This window comes from Triturus cristatus, chromosome 3_2 (genome assembly GCF_964204655.1).
Source record: "Triturus cristatus chromosome 3_2, aTriCri1.1, whole genome shotgun sequence".
Lineage (NCBI taxonomy): Eukaryota > Metazoa > Chordata > Amphibia > Caudata > Salamandridae > Triturus > Triturus cristatus.
The window spans coordinates 900,220,113-900,247,470 of NC_140584.1; the positions used below are offsets into that span (position 1 = coordinate 900,220,113).

Below are 27,358 nucleotides of genomic sequence, written 5' to 3' on the forward strand. Positions count from 1 at the left end.
GGTGCAGTGGGAAGAAGCAAAATATGAATAACACAATAACGTACCAATGGACCAGATGGCTGGGTGAAAGCCGCTACAAATAAGTATAGTATACATTTAATTTTAGTAAAATCAAACGATCTTGGCGAATGCCAAACCTAAACAGGAGAGATGAAACAGATAAATGTGACCCGGGAGTAAGATCTTGAACCTCTAACACTCTAGCTCCTAGCTACTTTGCAGCACAGTATTGATATACTTTGTTGGTGAAGCTAAGCCATGCAGAGACATGTATGATCAGGTTTCCCTCCTGGTCCGTAGAAGACATGGGTGGTCGCAAGGTGTGACTCATTTTTCACCAGCCAGGATGGAAAGTTAGACTGAGTTGTATTCAGGGCCCTTGACATGCAGCTATTGGCTCAAATTAGTAAGGGTTTTGAAGGGGTATGTTAAATGTTTCACTAGTGGAGTGAAGATGTCCTATTTCAATTGCTGGGGAACATGTTTGAGCTGTAAGACGGGGAGAGCCTGGGCTAGTAAACCTAATTAGACTTCCTTTGTGCTGCAGATCCTAGTAAGCAAGGGGGGCTCATTTTACTAATTTGAGGATCTTGGTTACTGAGACCATTATGATTTTGCAAAATGTGTGGAAAATCGTATGGCCTTTGGGCTTGCCGAATGGTGAGATAGGGTAGGCTAAACAGAGGTGGTTATGTTGGCACGAGTGGGGTGATCCTGTCCTTGAAGAATGAAATAAGCAGAGGCAATCAATCTAAATGCGCGGGAAAATGTGAACTAACCTTCTGAATTATTTTTAAACTTTGGAACTGAAACATTAGGTAAAATCTGTAAGGAAAGCCATCACATTTCAGAAAGTATGGCTTCAGTGTACTACACTGTTAGAAAATAAATTGCATTTACTGAATATATTTTCAACATTTCTGATGCTTTGAGTAAGTATATATATATTATATATCTCTGTCTTGTTTATGTTTCTCTCACCCTTGCCACTGTGCAATTTGATGTCAAGATCTCCGTCAAAACCCAACACATCTCTGGTCAGCTCCATTTTCATTTTGATTCTTTAGGTTCTCATCACCCCTGTACACCATTCCTCATGCCCTTTTGTGTTTGTTCCTCTAAAAGCAGCGACTAGATTCAATAGGTGTTAGTAACTCCAGTTGAGTGGCTTCCCTAGAGGGGCTCAACATAGAGGTATCTATTACTTGACTGAGTTTGCAATTGGTCAGAGCTATCATTTCCTAAATGAGCACCTCAATTTGTGCCAATAATCTTGCTCTCCTATGTTTATAGCTGCCTCTTTGGCCTTTTTACCTTGGTTCCTGTCAACCCTTCATCCTTTCTGGTCATTTTTCAGGCTTTAATTCTACCATATAATGCAGGCAATGATATGAAATATATGAGCAATTTGTAAAATGTCCAGCATGTGCAGGTGTTTTCTATATTTCCCAAAGTCTGATTGTGGATTAAGAAATTTGCATTTTCCACTAAATAATCTCTACCACTAATTTGGTATGTCCTCAGTCACCAGGTAATTCCAAAGACTTTAGGAGCATCTGCATTTATGAGATTATTCTTTCCCCTATAAAATAGCTTTGAAGTCCTTCCAAGAGTTGTCGGCCTTATATATGCATATTTGGTAGTAATTATTTTTTCCCCAGTTCGGACTTATTCATATCCCTGATGTGTGTCCGGCAGTTTGCATGACCACTGGTAGTTATGGTGTCCTCCATTTTGTTTCAACCCATCTACTACCCTCTTTCATGATTCAAAGATCACTGGGTACTCCATATGTTGGCTTGTATTTTGTCCCATTTAGGGTGGTGTGGTTTATGGGGTTACACTTGTCCAAGCACTTCACGCGATTCTTGCACATTTGACCAAGGGCTTGACGAAACTCTTGTACTTTAAGCGATATACTACCATTAGAGGGCGTTTTGTGGGTAGCTCAGTAATGTAGAGTGATTGGGTTTCTCTGAATTGGGTGAAATATGTGCAGATTGATTTGGGTCCTTAACCAGCTTGCAGTAGCCAGGGGAGGTCGTGTCTTTCACTAACCCCTGAATGAGGGTGTCTGAATGATAGTCAGGCCAGATATTCAGATTGCAGATGAAGAAGGTTCTATGGGAGACTATGAGCATGTCTTAAGCCAGGTGGAGGAATTTGGTGGGGAAAGAGGGCAGTATTTTCTCCTGGGCGTGATGTATTGCTTGTCACACCAATAAGGAGGGGCCAATATAGGGCAGAGTACTTCTTACATAAGTGTATCTTTGAAGAAGACCTCTATGCTGTCTCTTCGGCAGCAGTGGCGGCTACAACTATAAGAATATGCTGAGGCGCTGAGGCGACAAACCCACCACATATTTCTCCCCTGGGTACGCACCTGTCTCCTGATCAGCGCTCATGAGCATGAAAGGGGAGGACTTCTTTCCTGCTCCGTGGACACCTAATACAACCAATCCTGGATCTGCTGTCCTGTTGAGAGCAGCTCCAATATTGGTGGGTGCAGGCAAACCGACTGCTCATTTTGAGGCTGGGGGACTGTGCCAGCAACCCCCCTGCTGTTTCACAGCCATGGGATTCCTGGGTGTGCACTGCGCATGTCATGCTGGCCGTAGCAATTGATCTGGCCAACCCAACATGCGCACTGCATGGGCAGCTGTAATCCTGCAATTGCAGGATTCCTCTCCGCCCCCTGCCTCCACACTGTGGCGTTTAAATAAAATGGCATTGACATGCCATTCTACTTATTCTTGTGTGCGTGCTGCGCTCGCAGCAGGCGGGGCAACACTCGTCCGCTCAAACAGAGGAGCCGCCCCTGTTTGGCAGTGTTTTCTGTTGTTAGCAAGGATGGCCTAGTTGGATGGCAATGATTTGGTCCTTTTTGACCCTAAACAAAATCTCTGTTCGAGCAAAGAATTGTTTTTCATTAGGATCCGGATTTTTTCTTTAATTTTTGATACACCTGTGGTATAAGAAAGCTGCCCGGTGAATGTGGACAAGTCCTTTGATGTGGCTCCAATATCAGTGGTGTGAAAAGGAATAGCGATTTGTCATTGACACAGAGGGGGACTGATGTAGCAAGAGTTAATTTGTGCAGCATTGGATCCTTGAGTGCCACTGTTGAGCTGGAGACAGAGGATCAGCTGTGGGATACTGGCGCATCATTGAGCTGTGGGGAAATGGGCAGCTGAGGGGCCTAGAGAAAAGGGTGTTGGGCATATGGCCGAATGGGGACAGTCTCTCTGTTTTTAAAAAGTGTACTTTTTAGAGCACCGGGGCATCATCAAATGTGACATGTTAACCAGGTAGAATGATATATGACTCATATGTATCACCAGTTTATTGTAAGGGGTAGTGTATCTGGTATCCTGCAAAGTGATGCTTTGTGAACCTCCAGAACTCCTGATCAACTAAGTGGCTAGAAATTAAAAGTTTCATTACTTTGTGCAGAAGGTAAAGGCAGGTTGTAGTTTTCACAGTTTCTATGAATTTACTTACAGTAACATTTGTATTCTTTTCTTTGCATGTGTAAGATTAGAGAAGTTGAATCGGTAATAGATGATAGCAAACAAAGTACGTGGTTTGGGGTTTGGTTACAAGGAACACATGGCTGAAGTTCAGTCACATGTTGAATGGTTGTCTAGGTTGACGTGTTATTGTGTTGCTGATGCTGGGTTAAATCTGGATAACAGTAATACTTCTAAATTCCCTCATCACGCAAATGTGACCGTTGGAAAATGGGCCGAAGTCCCAGAGGGCTTAAACATGGATATCTTATGCATAGTTTCATAACCCATTGCCCGAGTTCTCTCCATTAGTGGATTTTAACTATTAGTTGCGCTGTCATTCAGGGTTGTGTTCAGGTTGTTGTCATGGACTTTATAGGAAAATACCACTCTCTGACTGGCCTTCTCATCGTATGCCCTTTTACCCGGTCAGGTGCTTGCTTTTTTTAAGCTCTCCACAACACTGCTTAAAGCTTGCCAGGCATCGTCGCGTAGATGGCATGTCTCGAAACTTGCCAGCTTCTCCTGCCAAGAGAGTTGGCGAGACATTCTAAAGGAATCAGCGCCTGTGACATACTTTTGATTTTGTAACCATGATAGACGTATGAAAAGTTGGCACCTTCTGTGCTGGAGAGTGAATGTTGGGTGACTGTGACTCACCAGGCCTCTGTTGATTCTCTGAAGTGTAAAGGAGCTTCTACTCTCCACCACCACTTCCTCCACATCAGTCAGCAGTGAGGCGAGGATCCTGCTCACCCCTCTGGTCCTTTCCTGTCTGTAAGTGGACATGCCCTAAATGTCACACTTGGCTTCAGAAAACATTTAGATAAAAAGAAAGAGCTGGAAATGTTCCGGAAACATGTATGTCAACTTTGATATGGTCCGATTCCTTAATAGTTGCATTGTTGTTTCTTGTGTACTTGTATGACACCTCTTCGTGGGCCTGGGGCTGTCAGTGGTTACAGGGCAGTATCTGGTGTGGTATTCTCATTTACCACTGACGTTCCAGGACCACCAATACTGATGAAGTCCAACTGAGTGGCCAAGTTACTCCCCTGAGGCCCCTGACTCTCTCATAGCAGCGAGGGCAAGAAGTCAAGTCTTATTTCAAGATATTGAGGGGGTAGAAACTTCAATTCAGTGTAACCCAGTAAATAGAACCCAATAACGTCAATGTCCAGTCAGTTCTTTACTGTAGAAAACAAATATAATTGAAAAGAAGATACAAGCACAACAGCTGTTGGTTTTGAGATACACCCCCTAAATATTATTATGGTGTCTTGGTCCTGGATTGCCGATTACATTGGGTTTAGGGGCAGTATTATCTTATTTGGGCTTGGCTCAAGTCGACTCGGGGATCATTACCTTTTTGTTCCGTTTGACTAATGCCATGCGTTTTCAATTCAGTAACAAATATCGTTTTAGGATTTCACTCATACCTCTCCTTTCCACTCATCATACCACTTTCTGCAAACTTCTTCTGAGTAACCCAATTCCACCAGTAATCGGTCTTCAAACTAAATACTTAAATAGGCAAACGGATTCTGTAGCATATAAGACCTAATTTCAAAACTGCCATCGGAAGGGTTTCTCTGTAATTTGGCCTACTACCCTATGAAAATTGACATGATCGATCCAATTTTTTCTCACCCATTTTGGAGTTTCCAGTCCCAAGTGATGTCGCTGTCGCTATTTGATCAATACAAGGTGCACCGCTATCATTTTATTGCTGTAACTCAAACACTGGTTAGGTAATGTCCATGTTTGCAGTTTGGTGTTGCTACTCGATTCTTTTTTTTTCCTCCCGCAAACTCGCCATGTACCTTGCAAGAGCTGTGTGCCTAAAATGGTGCCACCAAATGCATAAATAATATAAAACACCCTCTCTAACTGTGGGTAAATATAATATTTAAGTTGGAAAAAACCTCGTAAATTCATACTTTTTAAAAGATACCAGTCATTAGTGTGTGAACATATTTCATACTCGGGCCCCAAGAAAACAAAAGGGAAGAAGTGCAGGGTGTGTGGCCAGCCTCCCCACGATGCAACGTAAGTTACGATGGGTCAAGGCGGAAGCACTTTCCTGCATGGGCTTTCAAGATCTTTTTCAGATATTCACCCAATAGTGCCTTTGCACAGTTATAAGCAGCATGTAATGAGTACACCCTTCATACATTGCAAAGGAAAGCATTCTGCAAATGTATATTGGTTCTAATACTATCATGCATGTGGACCTTTCATAAATGCATTGAAATTTGCCAGGCCTGCAACATAGTGAAAAAGCAACTAAAACACAATAATAAAGTGAAGTCAAAAGAGTGGGAAAATGGTGATGGGAGATGAGGCTCAGGTAAATCTTTCACAAATAACCAACCCCATCACTAGATGTGACTCCTTCGCAGCCCGTCAGTTGACTTATCCGTTGGTGGTGTGGTGAGACTAATCGGAAAAACTAGAATGCCAAAATTTGACTACCTCTGTGTTGCATACAGCCTTTTAAACCACCAATAACGGTAGTCATTTGTCACGGATGTTGATTAAACCCCAACTAAAACGGATAGGAGATCCACCTGGCGATAAGACTTAGTCTCCTTGTGTGGCTCTAGCGGACCACAGTGCTCTTAGATTTGAAGCTAATGTGATAGAAATAGTGCTGAAGAAAGCATCACTTGGAACTGAAGCCGAAAATAAGTTTTCCTACATCTAGGAACCTGGTAGAGGGTCGCCTCAGTGAGACTAATTAGCTGTGTGGAAACATTGTGTCGCCTTGCAATCCATTATGTTATTTGCCTGGTCTTAGCATTTGATCTCTTCTTTTGCAGATTCATTTTTCAACCACCCCTTTTTGGAACAAGTGTCAGCAGTCAAAAAATGTACGTATCTGAGATGATTTCTAATGATTTCCTAAGTGGTGTGGTCTCTTCCTTAATGTCTTTTATGGCTGTTAGTGGTATTATGCGCAGATAATGCATCTTATTTTATAACACCAAGCGTCTGTCTTGTGGCTGCCAACATTAGGAATCCTGACGTAGTTATTCAATTGTCTATATTTGTAGGTAGCCATGTATGTTTCATTTGCACACGGCATCACAGTGCCTCATTAACAGGCACAAACAAAAAGTGCAACAGAAACATGTGTTGAGGGAAAAGCGGGATCTCAGTGCAAGATACAGAGGTGTGTGTGAGTTAGCGGGATGTGGGTGGAGATATGTATGCAACATTTTTGAAGCAGATAGAATAAGAGAAGGGTGAGGGGCTCAAAATGCATTTCAAAATTTATGTTAGGTGTCCTGTATACAAGGCCAGGCTGGGCTTGAGTGACCCTCCACATGGGAATTATGCTCATCTATTCAGTTTAGGAAATGCAAACAAGACCACTGTACATCAAGACAAATGTGGAACACACTCAAAGGCAAAACGTTCCAGATCCTGATTCAAACCGGAAGAAACACACTTAAGTGAGCGTAGAAGAGGGTACAGGAGGTGCTTATGACATTTAGAAACACTGTCCTGTTTCTCATGTAAACTGTTAATCTGCACTACACATCCAGGAATCTTTTATGTTCCTATGAAATTCCAGTTTCTCCAGATGATTATCGGTACTTCATAATCTTTACTCCAGCCCCCCCCCCCCCCCCCCCAAAAAAAAAACCCGAACCTGCTGCATAGATGGGTAAAGAAAAGCCCAGAGGCCAACAGAACGTTTGTTAAGCAGGGTTCACAAACACATGCCGGATCCCGAGTCTGCATAAGAATGTGGGTAAAACTAGGCACCGGGCATACTTCAAAAGGGTGGACAGGGCTACATTTTAAGGGTTTGGCTAACAACATGGCATTAGAAGCACCCCTGAAGAATAACTTCATCTCTGTACTGCCACTATAGAGTTCAATTACATTAATGGTCAGAGTTGTGTTACATAACTACGAGTTTTTGTCTGCAAATAGGACAAATGTTGGCTGCAAAATAGGTTTAGAAATGTGATAGATCCATGTATTGTAGTCCAATAGAGCTATACATGTCTGCAATGAATTGGCTGCTTTTGTACCCTGGGATTGGACACTGGTCCGTAGTTTTTAAAATAAAAGGAATTATGTGGTGGGGTATGGGGAGGGGTCAGGAAGGATGGGAGTCCCAGTTTTTTTTACATTTCTCATTACTTTGCATTCTAGTTCGTCTTAAGTCCTATATTTTAAATGGAAAAGCATAATTATCAGAGTCTAAAGAGGTGAAAAACCAAGAATGACAGACGAAATACCCCAGATGTAGGGCAACTTTTGATCTCTGGAAGGCGCTCAAACAAGGGCACCTGTCCCAAGGAAGCCTTGTCTACTGGTGAGAAGCGTTCTGTCCTAATGCTTAGTTTTGTTCTTACAGCTTGTCCTGTGCCGGTGCCTACGTATGCCGGATCAGCTTCCAACAGCGCTTGCAATAGCTCTCCATCTTGCCGATTTGCCTCTCCTCCGGTAAGTCCTTCGCATGTTTTCAAATAGTTCACCAGATACTGCCACATGATTTTCTCTAGTTGGATGATAAAGTGCAGGAGGCAAGGAATTTGCATGGCACTGACGTGGCAGAGAAGGTTGGTCTTTTTTTGTTTGCAATTAGACCTCTGACACAGACTTGCTGTAATTCCCTTGGCATAACTCTCTTCTTCATACACAGCATAACAGGTGTTGTTTGCAAACAGCGCAGTGTTCTTCCCCGTGAGACCTGTGCTACATTGGTTGTGACACCTGGGTGATATGGTGTCTGCCTACAAAGTAGGGTTAGAGTCGTTGTCTGATCTGTTATATATTTTCCTCCTTCAGTTGAGAGATGCAGTCTGTCCCATTTGTTTGATGTGTTGTTCATCCAGAGATAAAGGGTGTAAAAGGCGTCCCCTCTGCCTGATGTGCTGTTCTCCCACAGCTTGAGTAGGTACCTGCTCTGGTTACAAAGTGTCCTCCAGTTAAAGATTAAAGGGGTCTACTTCACTGGGTGGTGATGTATCCAACATGTGAAGACCCCGGATGATGTGATGTCTTCCTACAAGTAAAGATTTCAGTGGGCGTCCCCGCTGAGTTATATGTGGTTTTTCAACAGATGGAGTGTTTATCCACTCTGGGTACTAAAGCATTCAACAGGTAAAGACTAGTTGTCCAAACCTCTGGGTGCTGAGGTATCCGCTGACAAGTGAGGCTGTAGTGGGTGTGATGCGATTTCCTCCTACAGGTAAATATGTCCGTGGGTGTCGCCTCTGAGTTATATGTGGTTGTCCAGCAGATGGAGTGTTTATCCACTCTGGGTACTAAAGCATTCAACAGGTGAAGACGTTGTCCACACCTCTGGGTGCTGAGGCTTCCTCAGTCTCGCGCTGCAGAGGGTGAAGGTTTCAGTGGGTGTCCCTTGTAGTGATGTGCTGTTCTCCTGCAGTTGAGTAGTTCACACTGGGTACTGAAGGGTTCTACAGGTGAAGACTATAGTGGTCCACTCCTGGGTGTTGAGATATACATATCCTCCTACAGGTGAGGGCTAGAGTTGTTACCCTCTCTGGGAGATAAGGTACTACTCTTGTGACAAGGGTTACAGTGCTTGTCTCCTGGTAAAGTAGTGGCTTTCTACAACTGAACTTGTTGCGTCTGCAGAAAACCTATTTGATTCAACTCTGTATTTCAATTTAGCTGCAAAGTGTAATTTTGTGACAGAGCCTAAGTTTCGCAGAGGTCTCCAGCAATACCATCGAACATCAAGACCTGCACCTCTTCCTAAACACATTACAGAATTTTATTGGGCCAGTGTCCTCAATGTCACCTCCTCCTGCCCCAATAATTGTGCCTGTGTTGTGTAGATCCCTCTGTAGTGTCCAGCCATAAAAGCATGTTCTGCCACTGGGCCCCTCTTGCCCCAACCAGCATTTACATTTCCAGATGCCTCAGCCACTGTAGCATCTGCCATTGAAACTGATGTCCGAGATCAGAAGTTGAAAGTGCTCATTCAGGATTGAATTAGAGATTCCATCATTTTGTAATATAGATTCTAATGAAACTGCTCTACAACAGAGCTCTACATATTGTGCCCTTTTAAAGTTGATATGTATCAAGGAAGTGCTTCCACATATGTTTTATGCAGCCTCGCAAGCCTTTAAATTGCTGTTGCATTAATACACTCATGGAAGAATCAGTGATAGTTCTAGATGAATACCCGACTTCCATGCACACCACCAGTTTATTTCTTGCGGAGTCTGTGTGCACCTTCGATGTTCCAGTACTCTGTGATCCCACTGTTATGAATCACAGGAGAAAATGGCCCACTTAACTCAGCGATCCTCAGCTCCTGTGGAGCTGACCCAGCTAGCTATGAACAAGGGCCAGTTCACTCTGTGCCTACTCTGTTACCCCTGTGGCTCCATCCATTGGTCTGCCACTGCTCACAGTTTCACCATGCTGTTCTACAGGTTAGAAACGTGTGGGCCACTCTGGTGTACTCAGCTCTTCTGTTACCTACCCCAGTTCTACTGTAGTTCATCCAGTGCAGGACATTGCGGGTGAAGTGTTCCTTAGTGGCCAATTTCCTGCACGCAGTTCATTGTTCGTCATCAATGATACATCGATTTATGAGTGCAGACCCCTCCACGGGAGATCTGTTTTCCTGTAGTAGGATTATGGCCTCAGTCCATGCCTGCTGAGTAGCTTACAGTTTCCAGAAATGACAGTATTCGTAGACAGAAAACATTTTGAGAAAGATCAGCAAATAAGGTGGCCTGCTTCAAATACCCATTGTTCTTGGTGGTGCTCCCAGCCTTATTATTATGGCCAAACCTTGCAACCATCGAATCAAGCAGCTTCTGTTGTCTGCATCTTCTGTGCTGTTCTGGTCCTCACATTGATAGTTAGTGAATGCCCATGGGATAGCATCTTTACATTCTGTTCTCAAGTGACTCAAACCTCCAAGGCGAAATAAACCGATATAATATTCTTTCTCGCCTCCATTACACTCCACCACTGAATTCCTGTTAGATTGTAGGTCATGTAAGCGCCATGGTAAGTGTAGAAGTGTATGCCCCTGGAAATCTTCCCTTTTTTACCAAATGAAACATTAATGGGAATATCTGGTAATCTATTTTTTTTCTTTTGTTCCCAGTTTTCAATGCTAAAGTCAAATATGAGCCAGTGTTGCATAAAATATGAAAAACAACACAATCATGCATTAGAACAGACAATGTAGCTGTTCTGTCTCATATTATGGAAACCTGTCAGGGATGTCTTTATTTACATTATTTCTAACACACATGAAGGGATTGACCTGTGATATCACAGCCTCTGAACCTAACGGGATGGGAGATTAGTGACATTTGCAAGGGGGATACTAGATCAAGAATACAATATTAGAAGTGTCTGCTTTGTATCACATTATATTTCATTCATATAAACCTTTATGCCTATTCTTTCAGATCCCCAATGTTACTTCCCCGGCCCGTTCAAATATTTCTCTGTTTTGATAGAACACATCTCTTTCAGTAGCGCGTATCGCACCTATAGGAGTTTGATGAAACATACCTTGCTAATGCCATCCTCTTTAATGCGCCAGCAGCTGGGTTGCCACGCGTTCTGTTTTTTGCAGTGTTTCCTCTCTTGTCAAAACTTCAACTGATTCCAACACTTGACTTATTTGAATCAATTTCCCTGTTAAATGGCCTTACGATCAGCCTTGGTGTTACAGAAGAGACTTAATGTCATGTGGCCTGCAGTGCCCCTCGCCTGCTTGCTCTTTTCATGAAGATGTTCTGAGTCTTACCACACTTCTCTTTCATGTTAGTTTCTTTATACAATCATCCTGTAAGTGTTACGTTGTTAGTATTTTTGAGTATCACTTTATGACTCCATTGACTGTTTTAGAGCACTTAATTGCATTGAACTTGCCATAAAAACTATGAAAGTTGGATGAGCATGCAAAGAGTGAATATAATGCAGGTTGTTTCGTTTGTCTACTGGTAAAAATACTGTATGCTTCCCTGCGTCATCCGGTTAGTGCATGTTTTAAGCTTTCATGTCTTTTCTTTCAGTCCCTGCCAGACATGCAGCAAATTCAAGAAGACCCTCTGTCCTCCCCGCCTCTAGGACCTCCGAACTACCTTCAAGTCTCCAAAGATTCTGCCAGCACCAGCAGCAAGACCTCCTCCTGTGACACCGACGACTTTGTCCTCGTGCCACACAACATCTCTTTGGATCCATGTGAGTATTGTGCCAACTCACACTGAAAGGAAAACCTCTCTCGTTCCACACTTGTAATGGTGTCCCCCCCAGACAAGGGCGAGGTGTTGGAAACTGTATCCTCCTAGACCCAGATAGAGAACATGACGCCATGTCATCTTAATATCACTTGGGCATCTCTTCGTACCTAGAGTTAGTAAGCACTAGTGGAAACGTGAATGGAGAGCAGCCCTTCTTACAAAAGGAGTTGCTTGCAACTCTTAAGTTCTGTGAGGAGTGCGATCTACAGCTTGGGCACATAAACGACGGTGCAGCTGACACCATTTCATATTTGTTTGAGCAGGTAGTAAGGAGTTTGAGAAAGTTGAAAGTTTTTCATAGATTGGTGTATGGCCAGTATTCCAGTTATCTGGTGGAAAAATGCAGGTATCTGGCTTTGAGATTTTTGCTGGGTCTATGCTGCACAATAATATCAACTCGAAAATGCAGTGTTGTGAAAGTCCTCCTATTTAACATGTTGAATAAGTTGTTAATGTGTTGTTCCTTATCTACAAATTGGTTTAAAAAAAAATGTTTCTAGGTATTGATTTTTCATGATTGTTTTTGAGAGAGTGATAAGGACTTGGGGGGGGGGGGGGGGGGAAGAGATGTTAATAAAGGATGCAAGGAGTACTTTCCAGCATTTGATGTAGTAACTAGGCAACTGGGCCATGATATGTCTGATCCCAGTGGCATAACTTGCCCATGACCGTTCAGACTCATAAGGTGGAGCGAAGAGTTGAAATCTAATACCAGCTTTATTGCTCTGTGATGCATTGCTCGTGCAGAAAGTGGAACCAGTAAACAGGCTGCACACTAATATTTACAAAGGATTCAATTACCTGCTGGTAATCCTCGTTACTCTGAATACCCCTTTCAGTGTCTCCTGCCAGTACTTCCTTTATAAAGTGTTCAACCTCCCATACTTATGACTCAGACTAAACCGGTTCAAATTTGAACCCTTCCTTTCATTGCTTCTCCTTTTTCCCGGGCAGTAAAGAGGGAAGATGCTCACTAATCACGCTTCCAGTTACCCCGAAGCTTAAAAGAATGGAATTGAGGTTGTGATTAGGTTTGGGAGGTAGGGATGTACGTTTTGGTATGAGGAAAGGGTATTTGAAGTAATAAGGATTACCAGGAAGCAACCAAATCATTATTTCCTCATTTCTTCTACCACTGCTTGCTATATGACATATACCAGAGCACTATATAGCAACTTGAGTCCCAAAATGACACAACTCCCAAAATGGTGCTAAAATCGAGTATAATTAAACTTTGCAAAAATACATGCAACAATGAGCCATCTAGGACATAGAAGGTGCTAATATTCTAAAACCAAATTCTAATGATTCACAGTTGTTAGTGGGGTACAGTAGCAAACAAAGTAGTCCATGCAGCTGCTTTACATATATCTGCAGCTGAAGCTCCAAATGCGTCCACCCAAGTTGCAGCTATACCACATGCAAATCTGCCTTGTATTGTAATTGGTTAGACAGCATTCTGTGAAGTGTAAGCCATACACCTCAAATTCTTAATCCATTTTAGGGGTATGCCCAGATGTGGGCCCCGTGCTCGCTGTGCCACCAGATTCAAGCTTGCCTGGCTGATGAAGGGCAATACCCCAAAACCAGTACCAGGATACCTGTTTCTGGTCCAGGGAGGACCTGGCCTGGCAGTTCGCTCTGAACTGTTCCCATGGGGAGCAGGGCCAACACTGATTTGCATATGGCTGGATCCAAACTGGATAGCGTGGCATGCAATAAAACAATCAATCAATCACTGCATTTGTAAAGCGTGCTACATACCCGAGAGGGTCTCAAGGCGCTGGGGAGGGGGGGGGGGAGGTGCTACTGGTCGAAGAGCCAGGTCTTGAGGAGTCTTCTGAAGGCCAGCAGGTCCTGGGTCTGTCGTAGGATGGTGGGGAGAGTGTTCCAGGTCTTGGCGGCGAGGTAGGAGAAGGATCTGCCGCCGGCGGTGGTTTTTCGGATGCGAGGGACTGTGGCGAGGTCGAGGTTGACTGAGCGGAGGCTTCGGGTGGGGGTGTGGAAGCTAAGTCGGTTGTTGAGGTAGGTGGGTCCGGTGTTGTGCAGTGCTTTGTGTGCGTGGATCAGGAGCTTTTAGGTGATCCTTTGGTTGATGGGGAGCCAGTGCAGGCCTCTCAGGTGGAGTGTGATGTGGCTGTGGCGGGGGACGTCGAGGATGAGTCGGGCCGAGGCCTTCTGGATGCGTTGGAGTCGTCTCAGGAGCTTGTTTGTAGTTCCTGAGTAGAGGGCGTTCCCGTAGTCGAGTCTGTTGGTGATGAGGGCCTGGGTAACGGTTTTTCTCATGTCGAGGGGGATCCATTTGAAGATCCTGCGGAGCATATGGAGGGTGTGGAAGCAGTACGCGGAGACGGCGTTGACTTGCCTGGTCATGGAGAGATTGGAGTCGAGGATGACCCCCAGGTTGCGTGCGTGGTCCGTGGGTTCCGGGGCTGTGCCTAGTGACGTGGGCCACCAAGAGTCGTCCCAGGCTGATGGGGTGGGTCCGAGAATGAGGACCTCTGTTCAGCTTCAGTCTGCTGTCCTTCATCCAGTCGGCTACAGCCTTCATTCCTCTGTGGAGGTTAGCTTTGGCGGTGTGGGGATCTTCGGTGAGGGATATGATCAGCTGGGTGTCGTCGGCATAGGAGATGATGTTGAGGTTGTGTTGTCGTGCGACGAGGGCGAGGGGGGCCATGTAGATATTGAACAGCGTCGGGCTGAGGGAGGATCCCTGTGGGACGCCGCAGATGATCTCGGTGGTTTTGGAGCGGAAGGGTGGGAGGCAGACACTCTGTGTTCTTCCGGAGAGGAAGGATGTGGTCCAGGCCAGGGCCTTCTCTTGGATACCGGCGTCATGGAGGCGTGCTGATAGGGTGCGGTGGCAGACCGTGTCAAAGGTTGCTGATAGGTCCAGGAGGATGAGGGCGGCAGTTTCTCCTTTGTCCATCAGGTTCCGGATGTCGTCAGTGGCGGCGATGAGGGCGGTCTCGGTGCTGTGGTTGCTGCGAAAACCGGATTGGGAAGGCTCCAGGATGTTGTTAACTTCGAGGTAGCGGTTCAGCTGTTTGTTGACAATCTTCTCGGTCACTTTTGCCGGGAAAGGGAGCAGGGAGATGGGCCGGAAATTCTTGAGGTCCTTGAGGTCCGCCTTGAGCTTCTTCAGAAGGGCGTTGATCTCGGCGTGCTTTCAGCTTTCTGGGAAGGTTGCTGTCTCGAAGGAACAGTTGATTGTTTTCCGGAGGTGGGGTGCGATGGTTGCGCTGGCTTTGTTGAAGACGTGGTGAGGGCAGGGGTCCGATGGGGATCCGGAGTGGATGGAGTTCATGGTTTTGATTGTGTCTTCGTCGCTGACGCTGGACCCAGACGGTCAGGCGACTGGTGCGAGTGGTAGTCGCAGGGGTGGTGGACTCGGTGGTGGGTGCGGGGGGGTCGGATATGGATATAACCCAGATCTGTAACTGGGGGTGAATGTTTGATTTGTTCAGCATTCCGTCCATCATCTGTTCTTTTTGTCTTTAAAAAAGAAAACCTCAATTTACTACAGAGCCCCGGCCCTAAATTGAGAATCAACCTGTCTGCAAAAAAATTCTTAAATAAAGTGGGTTAATTGATAATGAACCAAGTTTATCTAATCTGCGAGTTGATAATATGGATAGTAGAATTAAAGCTTTTAGAGACATATGTGATTGTAGAGCCTTGCAAACAAAGTAAAGATCCCATGAAAGGTGGTTGGTTTTATACAAGAGCTGCTCAAAGAAAACCTCTTTGAGCCAACTGCCTATGGCATCCGTTTCTGGAATAATACTCACAAGAAAGGAACCCCACTGCCTAACAAGGATAATACAATTGCTAGTCATCACTGATATACTAAGTCCACAAAAATCTAATAGTCCCAAAAGAAACACAAAGGTATACCACATTATTTTTAAACAGATCAAAATAGAAAAAACAGATAATCAATTTTTTGGGATAAGTTATCTCCGGTTTATTATATCAAATCCAAAATCAACCATAAAAGGTGTAGAATGAATAAATATAGCATAAAAACAAAATAACAGAAAAACCCAGGCGCAACAAACACACTACACAGAAAACTCCCAAAGTCAAACCCAATAGCAAACTAATTCATTCACACATGCCACAGAATCAAACATGTCTAGTAATGTACAAATAACCTCTAAAAAGAACCTCCCCCCCTCACCCCCCTTCCGACACTGTGAATAACACTTGGTAAATACAAAATGTACAATGGTGAAACCAATGGTATCAAAATAAGATATGCTTCATTGAGTGAGATAACAGATTAATGCAATTCATTTGGTACAATTTTGTTGATATCCTGAATCAAGAACTCAGAGGGGAAACAGGAGGTACAAAGGAACTTCAGCGCCGATGCCTGTTCGGTGTGTGACCCCAGTGGTGGGTCTCGCCTTCTTCAGGGCGCAGACCGAGGAAGACAAAAAAAAAAGAGAGAAGACCAGCCTTGGTTTTGATACGGACTGTCGATGATGCAGAGGGGACATCGCTGTAAAGCCCCAAAATAAGGGGTAGGACAGGTATCCCGAACAAATTATGACGAAAGAGATATGCAGGTTTTGCCGGAGCAGTGAGATGCGGCCAAATGGAGACCGCCCATGAATAAGTGGCTCTCAATGGTACCCAGGGAAAACACCTCCTCAGGGCAGAAGTGTGATAAGCTGCGAGAGGCTGAAAAACATCTTCTCACACTCCAATATGTGTGGGCCTTAGTTGGATACCAATATATATTCAAAATCATTTGAATCCGGGCAGCAGCATCGCTCCGGATAGTCGGATGGCTTCCGTCAATACAACTGGCTATCCCGAGCGACGTCCACTCTGCATCATCGTCAGTCCGTATCAAAACCTAAGTGCTTCTTCACACTTTTTTTTTCCCCGTCTTCCTCTGTCTGCTCCATGAAGAAGGTGAGATCCACCATTGGGGAGTTTTGTGGGCTTAGTATATCAGTGATGACTAGCAATTGTATTATCCTCGTTAGGCAGTGGGGTTCTTTTATTGTGAGTATTGCGCTGGTTTCCCCTGCCTTCATTTTCCCTCAGGGGTCCCCTTCTGTGTGATTGGTTATCAGTTTCTGGAATACTTTAAGGGGTTGTACCTGCTGTTATTGCTGCACACTATTCCCTCAATATAGCTACAGATAGACCTTTATCAAATGCCTCCTAAGGAGTCTGTAGGATCTCAACAGTCATGTTATCATTCACATCCTCTGACACACCTCTAGCAGTAGAAGATGGAATCGTAGTAGATGTTAGTCTACCAGAAAGATCCACTCCATAATCTTGGAGATCATTCTCATAAATGGGTACCAGTTAATTCTTGGCCAAAAGGGAGCTACCAATATCTTTCTGCAGATGGGACAATAGTCTGGAAATTAATTGAACTGGAGTGTGGAAAGGCATACAGAGAAGTAGAGGAGGCAATGGACACTACTGCACATCAATCTCCCAGCACCTCTCCTCTTGGAACTTGAACAGGAAATTACAAAATCAGAGAATACTCTGTTGTTCAGTCGTGTGACTCCAAAACTCTGACATACATCTGTGAATACATGAAAGGCCTGACTATCATGGGCAGGAGGTACCTCCCCGTTTAACCTGAATGTTAGAATACTGTCCTTGCCTCGAACGGCGAACGTATATTAGATAAGCCTCTGCCCAATTGATTATCTGATTATCTGGCAGAGTAAGGCTACTAGAAATTGGGCACCTGTCCCTAACTGCTTTTTGAGGTGACAATTTGTTACAGTTTAGTCTATTCATACCTTCATCATCTGATTCTGAAGCGAATGGGAGAAGTAAAGAAGAGCATAGAATATTGTGTTTATTTCCTTCCACATCAGTGAATGGACTTTCTCACCTGGGATCGATTTCTCTTGTATGGTCTGGTGTCCCAGAGTAGCACACCACCCAATCTTGCTGCCATCCATTGAAAGAATTAACAGAGAAAGCATAGACAAAGGAATTCTTCTGCTTAAGGAGATATCCACTACTGCAGTTGTCTCGAAATCTTGCTTGTTACTAATACCATGTCATCTAGGCTCTGTGAAGCTAGAACCCAAGAAGCTGGTACAAGGAAAGATGATGTACTAGTGGACCAAAATGGAGAAGTGCACACGATACCATAAATATGCGTAATACCTATAAAAGAGAAGATTAAAAAGAGCAAGGAAAATTAGTTTTGTGGTATTTCCAAAAGTGGTCCTACGCCCAAACCCCCTCATAGAAAGAACTTAGCATCTGACATTTGATATGCAGCCATCCTCTTGCAGAGGCCAACCTCTACTTCCTTAGGTTGCACAGCAGACCACGAAGGGTGGTCGTTCTTAATTTTGAAGGGCTCACTGACCCCAGTTGATTCTGGGAACTGGCTCCCATAAATTCAAAACACTGAGTCGGAGCAAGTTGAGATTTATTGTGGTACATTAAAAGTCCATGATATGTCTAGAACTGGCAGGCCGCATGTTTATGCTCCTGAACAATGTTTCACAATGATACGTGAACTAAGCAGTCATCTAGGTAGGAACATGCTAAGATCCCAAAGTTGTGAAGAAGAACCAGAATTGGCACCAAGACCTTAGTGAATACCCTTGATGAGGGCGTCGATACCAAGGGTAGATATCAAAATTGCTATTGCAATCCCCCTACACAGAACGTCGAGAATTTCTGATGTGGTAGGAAAATGTGAACATGAAGATATATTCTTACTGTCCAGTGCTGTCATCCACTTTCCCGGAGTCGCCATTGGAATTATGCAAAGAGACATCTCTATCTTGAAGTGGATTTTCTTTAAGAATTGGCTCAATTTCCCTAAGTTGATTATCGGACAAAAATTTCCTGATGATTTTTGCACCAGGTAGACTGTAAAATAGAAGCCTTGTGCTTACTCTAGTTTTGGTACAGGGCACATCAAATTGTTTGCTAGAAGCTTTGAAATTTCCTGAGTCAAAGCAAAAATCTTAATAGAATCTTGTACATAGGTTAGAGGCACTGGACCAGAGTTCACAGGAATATATACTCAAACTCTAGGGAGTAACCTTGCTCTGTTATCTGCAGGACCCATGCATCCAATTCATCTTCTTGGCATGCATAATGAAAATATGAAAGGCGGCTGCCCTGCTGGCATTCTGTTCTAGTCAGGACTGCTTCTCGGGTTTTGATGAAGGAGGAGGATGTCTGGAATTTTGACCTATAAACAGAAAGAACTGATTGAAATTATTCATCCCTGTATACAACTGCAAACCCCTCTGACGCCTCTTTTTAAAGGTTCTGCAAGGAGGATTTTTCTTAACTGAGACTTGAATAACTGAACATGCTTCTGATTCTTAAAGGGTATGTAACACAATTCTTCAGTCTGGAGTTATACAAATTTCTGGTCAATTTTTGCCTCCAATCCCAGAGGAAAATATAGAGTTGAGCCGCCATATTGGACAACATAGAGAAAGCTAAGGCTTGTAAAATGTCACTGTTTACATCAGCTATTCCAAGTAACTTTGCTCTCAGAATACACAAGAATTTTGAATTTTGAAACCTATGCCTTCTATGGATCTTTCCATTCTTTTTGAAGTATTTCTTTAATCTTTAAAGTCATTTCTAAAAAGGGGGTGGATGAAACTGTAGTTGTTGAAACATCCATGAACTGGTACTTGGTAATTCATCCTCCATCGGTATCTGCAAATTCTCCCTCAGATATCTAAATAGGGTAGCCAGTTTTGATTTTTACCTTACCCTTTGGAGTAGGTACATGTATTTGAATTGTCCACCTTTTACTCAGGAGAAGGCCAGGGCGATCCAGAGGAGGTGGAAGAAATATTTTCCAAAGACACAGAGGAAGTGGGAGAAGAAGGGGAATACTCATTGCTAGCAATGTCCCCTGACTTCCGAAGGCCTTCAATTACAGCAGATATTAAATATTGCCATTGTTCCTCCGATAGCCCAGATCCAGAAGGAAGAGGTGGAGGGGCAGAACCTTCCTCCTTGTGCTTCTTCCAGACTACCATCATCATCATGATCTCTAGGACAATGATGTCTGTCAGTGAAGTGTTTCATGCGATCCATGACAAAGCACACAAAAAGCATTACATTGAAAGAGTGCCTTTTAATCGCCTACAAATGACCCTGGATGACCTGTTCAATATCAGCGCAGAGGTATTCTCTTTTCCTCTAAATCCTTTATTTATTTTCTTCAATACTTCGTCCTCTAAACATATCTTTAATATGCTTATATCAGTTAGATAAAAAATAAATACAATTCAGCAGTAATGCCCAACTACAAACACTATCATTATCTTCGTTCTTCTTGCCAAAACTTATATGACAAGATTAGATTTAAATTCCTACGTTGTGCTGCAGGAGTCTGCCACCCAAACCATTACGCCAGCAGACCTTTGATTTATTCTGAAAGCAGCAGCTGAATGAAGCAGGAAAGCAGCACAGCAGCAACTAAATAAACTACATTGCGACTTGTCTCTGCCCAGGCATGTTCGACGAGGACATGTGCACTCACTCAGGCCTCAAAGAAGGGAACCCATGCCACACACTGGCTAACACCAATCAACTCGGAAGTAAGCGGCAGGGCTGCAGGTCCATTCACAGAACTTTGTGGCTGTCCTGCTTCCAGATTGTGCTTATGCTCTCCTGGCATTCCAGACTCATAATCTCACTGCCATAGTGACTCTACTCTACCCACAGGCCCATACCAGTGTATTCCGTGTCCCGCCATTTTTCACAATGCACATTCATGACACAACAAACGCTGTGGGCAAAATCAAATATTAACCAGAGAAAGATAAAGGTCCTGCACTAGGACCCATCCCAGAACCCCTCAACTTCCTCATAATGCCTAAAAGCATTTTCTCTGGGAGCACCCATGAGCCCCCCTGCTACCACCCAGAACAAGAACAACTCCATAGGGACCATCAAATAATTGAAAAAGAGCACAGCCCTTAAAATATATATTAATGGCCCTAGAGTTTTCGGCCTCATTAACCCCTGACAGATTGCCCAGCAAACTGTCATACTTACCGTGGGGTCTAAGATGAGAAGACTTTGGACTTAAACCGGGTTACCCCGCAGTTTCCACAACCATATTTCTGCCGGATCTTTTCAATCCGACGGTCAGGTTCCTGTGATGACTGCCGAGGCAGACAGAAGGAACAGGAAGAATGGTAGGCCTCTCCCTTCCTTATTGCACGGGCAAGAGGAGGGCCGAAGACGGGAGACTGGGTGGTAGCGTACAAATTGTAATTGGTCAGTCTGGGTCACGTGGTGCCTGTAGGGGAGGTTGTAAACCTCATGTAGAGTAGTGGTACAAGAAATAGGCTGAGGAGGTAATGGGTATTTTTCTTAACGTTTCCATGCAGACCTAGTATATCTGCAGGTGCGGCCTTCTGTGAGAGCAAGAAGAGACGATTTCATGCTCGAAGGGATAAATAATTTTTTCTAATTAACAATTGCAGTGCCGTTCCGAGTGTTTATAGCAAACAGAAACTTCTTATATTTGCTATGTTTGCCATAAGTGGCTAAGGGTATGCCCGTACGTGGGTCCCATGCTCGCTGCACCACTGTATTCTAGCTAGCCTGGCTGATGAGGGGCGATACCCCAAAACCAGTCCCAGGTTGCTTGTTTCCAGTCCTGGGAGGAGATGGGTTGACAGTTCAGGCTCGAATGTTCCCATGAGGAACAGGGTCAAGACTGGTTTTTGTGGCTGGGTCCAAACTGGGGGGCATGGTGAGCAGAAGAACGATGGATTAAACCCAGATCTCTTGACTCGGGGTGAGTGGTTGGAATGTTTCAGCACTCTGTCCATCATCTTGTTTTGTTTGTTCTGAGTGTTCATTACATTCCCACCGCCAATTTAATGTGTTATAGAGCACACAATAATAAACAGAAATCTCAGGGATGCTAAATTTTTAATAAACTTCTTTGATTACAAGGCAAAAATTAAGATATTAGTTTTTATCTGATGTTGTAACATTTAATTGAACTTTCACCCAGGGCTCAAGGTCAAATGAAATAATGAATAAATAAAAAGTTCGCGAGACAAAGTGCTAGCAATAGTGAGAAAACAAACACCTGTAAGTGGGTTTCTTTGTATGCAAATAATGTTACCGTGATTTGCTAGATTGGGCATTGGCTGTGCTCTCTAAATGTACATGTGATTGCTTTGGGTTGCACATATTTTTTCTTGGCAAACGGATACTGTTATGAATGTAATGGGGTAGGATGTTCAGTAAGATGTGATTTCACACGTTGAAGCCGTTTGTGGGACCCATGGTTGTTTCCTCATGAGTTGCGCTTCCCTTGCAGATGATATGCCAACGGGAGCCGCCGCCAGCAGACGTGCCTCCAGTGACTTCCTAATGTGTGGAGGGTACGTTTCTCAAAATACTTCCCCCCCAAAAATATGTAATCAGGTGTTCTAGTGCAGCTGTGGTGTTTTTTGGCTGCTGAAATTTGCTTTAAGGTGCTGTATCCGTACGGAGATGCAGCAAACATTTGTAGAAAGCACTTTGTCCAGTCGTAGGCTTTGGTATTCAGCATTCTATTACTTTGTTACCTACTCGTTAACAAATTATGCATTTTATGCAGATATCTATATTCACTTACACCTTCTTTCCGACAAAAGCAAAGTGTACATTGTACAGTGGGACAACCCCTACCTGGCTTCTGCTTCACACCCTGCTGAACTAGTGTTCTCGACGTGTGAAGGTGAAAGAGAGAGAAGCCAGCGGTAACAAATGTACCCTTCTCTCTCTAAAAGTTTAAAACTGTGAGCCCACAGGGGGTTAGGTCTGGCCACACAAGACGATAGCCTCTTGACTCCGGAGCTCCGCGTTGTGAGGAGCCCCGGATGGCAGTGCTAGCTTGTCGGGACACTATTTTGATGCTGTCACCCCGCCTTTAGACTGTGAAGGACCGGGGGAATACGCGGAGACAAGTATGCTGCAATGTGTTCTCCCTTTACCGGCATACCATCTCTCCCCTCACAGCCGTTCACCTTCGGAGGAAACAGGCCATGTCTGGGCTTCTGCAATCCTTGTCTGACTGTGGCCTTCCAGCATTGTATCCAGAGGGAGGCCTTGAGATACATTGTTGCTGACGTCCTCTCTTTTCTTTGCCGTATGAGGGGAGAGTTTCCAGGGCCATAGGTAGACTCTGTATTCCCTCCCTAGCTGGGAGACTTGAACAATTCTGAGTGCCTCCTGCCTGCAGTGTTCAGTTAGCTGTGAGACATTATGGTGATTTTTGGCGAGAGAGACCTGGCTCTGCCGAATGTGATCATCATTGGAGGAGGCATTGTATTTCAAGTGTCTTGAGGAGTTTAACCAATTAGAACCCATGCAACGTCATTAATAAATCTGGGTTAATCGTTTTTAAGGAAAACTTGCATAGTTCCATGCTAAAGGGGACGTCTTGTTGATGAGTGACCAACCTTCAGCTCATTTCTTATAGCGGATTTCATTTGTCATTATTTCCTCTCCCACAGCGGTGGTAGGATGGATAGGAGCATAGCGCTTCAGCTCTTCAATAAGCAATCCAACTAGTGATCCTCATACAGGAGCCTATTCTTGATGTGTACAGCTGGAAAATGTGACCATTACTGCTTTATTTTATGCTCTCGCAGATCTGCCTGATGTGAAATACTGCCTGTGTATCCCTCCACATGTGGATGCTCCCTTACTGTCTCCCAAACCCATTTGACAGAAGGTAGACCCTTATACCTAAGACTCCAGCCTCTGCTAATTGGCGGACTACCAACGACAGGCTTCTATTGCAAGGGAAGTGATACTCCAGGGGACCTAAAAGCACGAGGCATCTCTTCTGCTTCATACAGATCCCCCTTGATCCTTTTGTTTTAAAATAAATGTTAGACTCAACCACAGCCACACCTGGAGTAAAACACGAGCCGTGTAAAACCTTTCAATATGAATCCTCTTCCTAAACCTCTATCAGAGCAGCGTTGTGTGCTGATTCTGGGTCCTTTCTCCTTTGCCCACTTTCTAAGCTCTTGTACTCACTAAACACAGCAGGGAAGACATAAGTGGTGGACCATCACAGACGTGTTGGGAATGCCTTGTAGCAATATGACTGCAAAACAACTCCTATTTGCTGGTTCAACCTCGCCAGACTCCACTATGGAGCGGATACTCCAGGAAATTTCCGCTGTGGGCCGTCATCTAGAGGGTATGGAGTCATCCATATCTATTCTCACAACTGAGACTAAGTCCATCCGTGCAGACATTGCTGGATTCCAAGGACAAATGGATGGCCTTACAGACCGGGTTGCCGCAGTAGAGGGCCACATCGATACCACTGGATCGCGACGAAGAACTTCTCTCCCGCAGGAGCAAAGTGATTGACTTGGAAGACTAAAGTCACTGGGACAATGTCCGTCTCTTTGGTTTTCCGGAAAAAATCGAAGGTTCACACACCAAAGCCTTTCTTAAGGCAGCCCTCCCAAAACTCACAGGTCTTACTTTTGATCTGCCATTAGAGTTGCAGAGAGCTCACCGCATAGGATCACGCAAAACAGGCCAGAATACACGACCTCGACCGCTCATTGTCTGCTTCCTATGCCACGAGCAGGCTCGCCAATTGATCATGGCGGCTCGTGCTCACGGTCCGTACATGTTTGAAGGTCATGAAGTACGAATGGCAGTGGATTTCTCAAAGGAAACAAATGATCGTCTCAAAGCTTTTCTGTCTCTCAGATCCCGCCTACGACAGACATCAAATATGTCCTCTTGACCCTGCGCATGTGCGGATCACTAAAGACGGAATATCCAAGGAATTCTTCAATCCAGAGGTCCTTTATCATTTCCTGGATAACCTCACTCCTCAGGGAATGGACAATGCTGCTTCTTCATTGGAGGTCGAATCTCAATTCCTATCACCGAACTCTCCGACACCTTCTGGCGGACCACGGCACAACTCGAGCCCATCCCGGAGCAGAGGGCGAGATCTGGATCGACCTGTACGATCCCTGGGAGATAGGGCACAAGCTCTACAGGCAGTGGCCTCCCCCAAAAGAGAGGTAGGGATAAGTCACGCTCTCCTCTAAAGCCTGCTTCGTCGGAAGAAAGGGTATCCTGAACTGTAACTAACTGTTCGAGGCATGTGGGCTGCTGAATTCATATCTGTGCATAGATCGCCGCCTAGTGTTGGGTCCGGATGTTTGCACGTTGTTGTCCTGGAAGAGTCTTCGAAGTATCCTTGGATAGGTGACTCTTCCCCTGGACTACAGTGCGCATGGGCATCCTCTCCATCCTCAGATTGTTTTTTTCCGCCATTGGGTTCGGATGTGCTATCTTAGCTCAAGTTAGGAAAATATTTTGTCGAGGCCAAAAGGCCTTTAGTTTGCGTCGGTACTGTTTATCGATCGGGTTTCGATACAATCCTGTTAGTTTACTAACTTTCAGCACCGACTTTTTTCGCATTTACCTGTCCATCGACTACTTCGACGATGGAATCGAGGACGCCATTCAAAAGGTGTCCGGTATGCAATGCGAAGTACCCACACATCGACGTCCATCCGGTGTGCAACAAATGCCTTTCGCCGGACCACGACGAATCGACATGCATGGCCTGTGCCCGGTTCCGTTCCAAGAAGACTCTGCGGAATCGACGAGCGGCGAGACTCGAGGCGCAGCACGCGGCACCGGCCCCAACAGACATCTTCGACGAGGCCGAAGACGTCGAGGAATTAGAAGGCTTGCCCTCCAGTCCCGTTTCCGAACACGAACCCGGATCGGACGAGGTAGACGAGTCACTCTTCCACAGAGGTGAAGACGACACCGAGGTAGGAGACGACGAGGAGGCCTTAGGGGCCGAAGAGAGTAGCTCCAATGATGAACAAGGCCTACCTGTTCAAACCGAAGAAACACCAGTGCCACAGCCTATGGCTCCGGTCGAGGGATCGCCTTCGGGCCTTACCCGAGACCCATCCCGCAGTTCTTCGGCCCCGCCCTTGGGCCCGGCCTCGGACGTTCAGCGGCAGCCATTACTGCATAAACAGGCTGGTTTCCCTACCACAAAACCGAAACCGAAAGCTGCTCCGGTTCCACCGAAACCGAAACTGAAAGTGGCGCTGGTCGGATCGAGGCCTTCGACGCCAGCGCACCGCGTCGGCACCAACCGCACCAAACGGGACTTCGGTGCCGAACTTGAAGCGGGCGACGTTGGAGTCGACAAACGGAAAAAAGCCATCGGCACCGACAAACCTGCTCGGCTACCGGCACCAACGACACCAAGGGCCGTACCGCCTGCTGGGTCTCGCATCGCTCCCTCGACGACACCTAAGCCTCACGTATCGAAGACTTAGACGGTGATCTCCGCACCTCGACTCGATGAACCGCCGGCGCCGAAAAAATCCACGGCCGCCTCTACGAACCTGGCCGGTGCCAAAGCCTCAAAGGCGCCCCAAGTACGACCTGGTGCGACGCAAGGCAGCAAAACCACAGCTGTCCTCCAGGACACGTCGGGTTCCGGTTTGATCGGAGCTCCAGCAGCCTCTTCGGTGCCGGCCAACATTACCTTCGGCTTGCCTCCGTCGACAATCCCAAAAATGTTCCAACTCAGGACACGGGTCACCCAACCTACGGTCACACCTGCTGAGACGTCTCCGGCACGTATCATCGACGCCGACACTGGCAGGATGATTCCCCACGACCGAAGGATAACTTCGGAGCCGCCATTGGACCCTTTCAGGATCCCACTAAAAAGGAAGTTGCCTGCAGAATCGGAACCTTTCCTTTATGAACCCTTCCATTCATCCTACCAGGATCCACACCGGTTCTCCCCCACACGCTCCGATACGGATGCATTGGAGGACTACATGGATGACCAAGTCCCCTACCATGTAGACACGGACCCTGATGACCAGCAGGACCCTGATCAAACTTGGGGCGACCCTGCAGACCCCAGTGCACCTCTCGATGCACAGGACCAACAACTCTATGGGGCAAAAACATCTCCTACGGAGGATACTGCGGCGTTCAACGCTCTTATTGAACGTGCTGCAAATAACCATGGGGTACAGCTTCACTCTGATACCATCGAAGATGACTTTCTAATGGACACCTTTGCATCCTCAGAAAGACATGTAAAGACTCTGCCAATGTTGAAGGGGGTCCTCAAACCAGCCAAGGACATTTTCAAAGAACCCACCAGGGCACGAGTGATAAACCCCAGGATTGATAAAAAATACAGATCAGCACCTGGGGATCCTACTTACATCAGAGGACAATTACCACTCGACTCCATCGTCGTGGCGAATGCACGCAAGAGGGCACACTCGCAAACGACAGGTGACGCTCCTCCCCCGGACAAAGAGTCCAAGGTGTTAGAAACCTCTGGCAAGCGAGTTGCCGCCCAAGCTGCCAACATATGGCGCATAGCCAACACTCAAGCGCTCCTTGCTCGCTATGATAGAGCGCACTATGACACACTGGAGCAAATATTCCAACATCTCCCTGACCAGTTCAAGGAAGGCGCAGAAATGCTCATCAGGGAAGGACAGCTACTCACGAACGCTTCCATCAAATGCGCACTAGATGCTG

At 45.4% G+C, this 27,358-nt stretch overlaps 1 protein-coding gene across 1 annotated transcript in view; it reads left to right on the forward strand.

Moving 5' to 3' along the window:
- The window catches only part of ULK2 (unc-51 like autophagy activating kinase 2), a 604,281-nt gene that overhangs the window by 330,905 nt on the left and 246,018 nt on the right, over positions 1-27,358 (forward strand). Inside the window, exons 11-14 of the mRNA XM_085649334.1 lie at positions 6,332-6,382; positions 7,885-7,973; positions 11,552-11,720; positions 22,107-22,170. Coding sequence (XP_085505460.1) covers positions 6,332-6,382; positions 7,885-7,973; positions 11,552-11,720; positions 22,107-22,170 — 373 coding nt within the window. The remainder of the gene's footprint in view (positions 1-6,331; positions 6,383-7,884; positions 7,974-11,551; positions 11,721-22,106; positions 22,171-27,358) is intronic.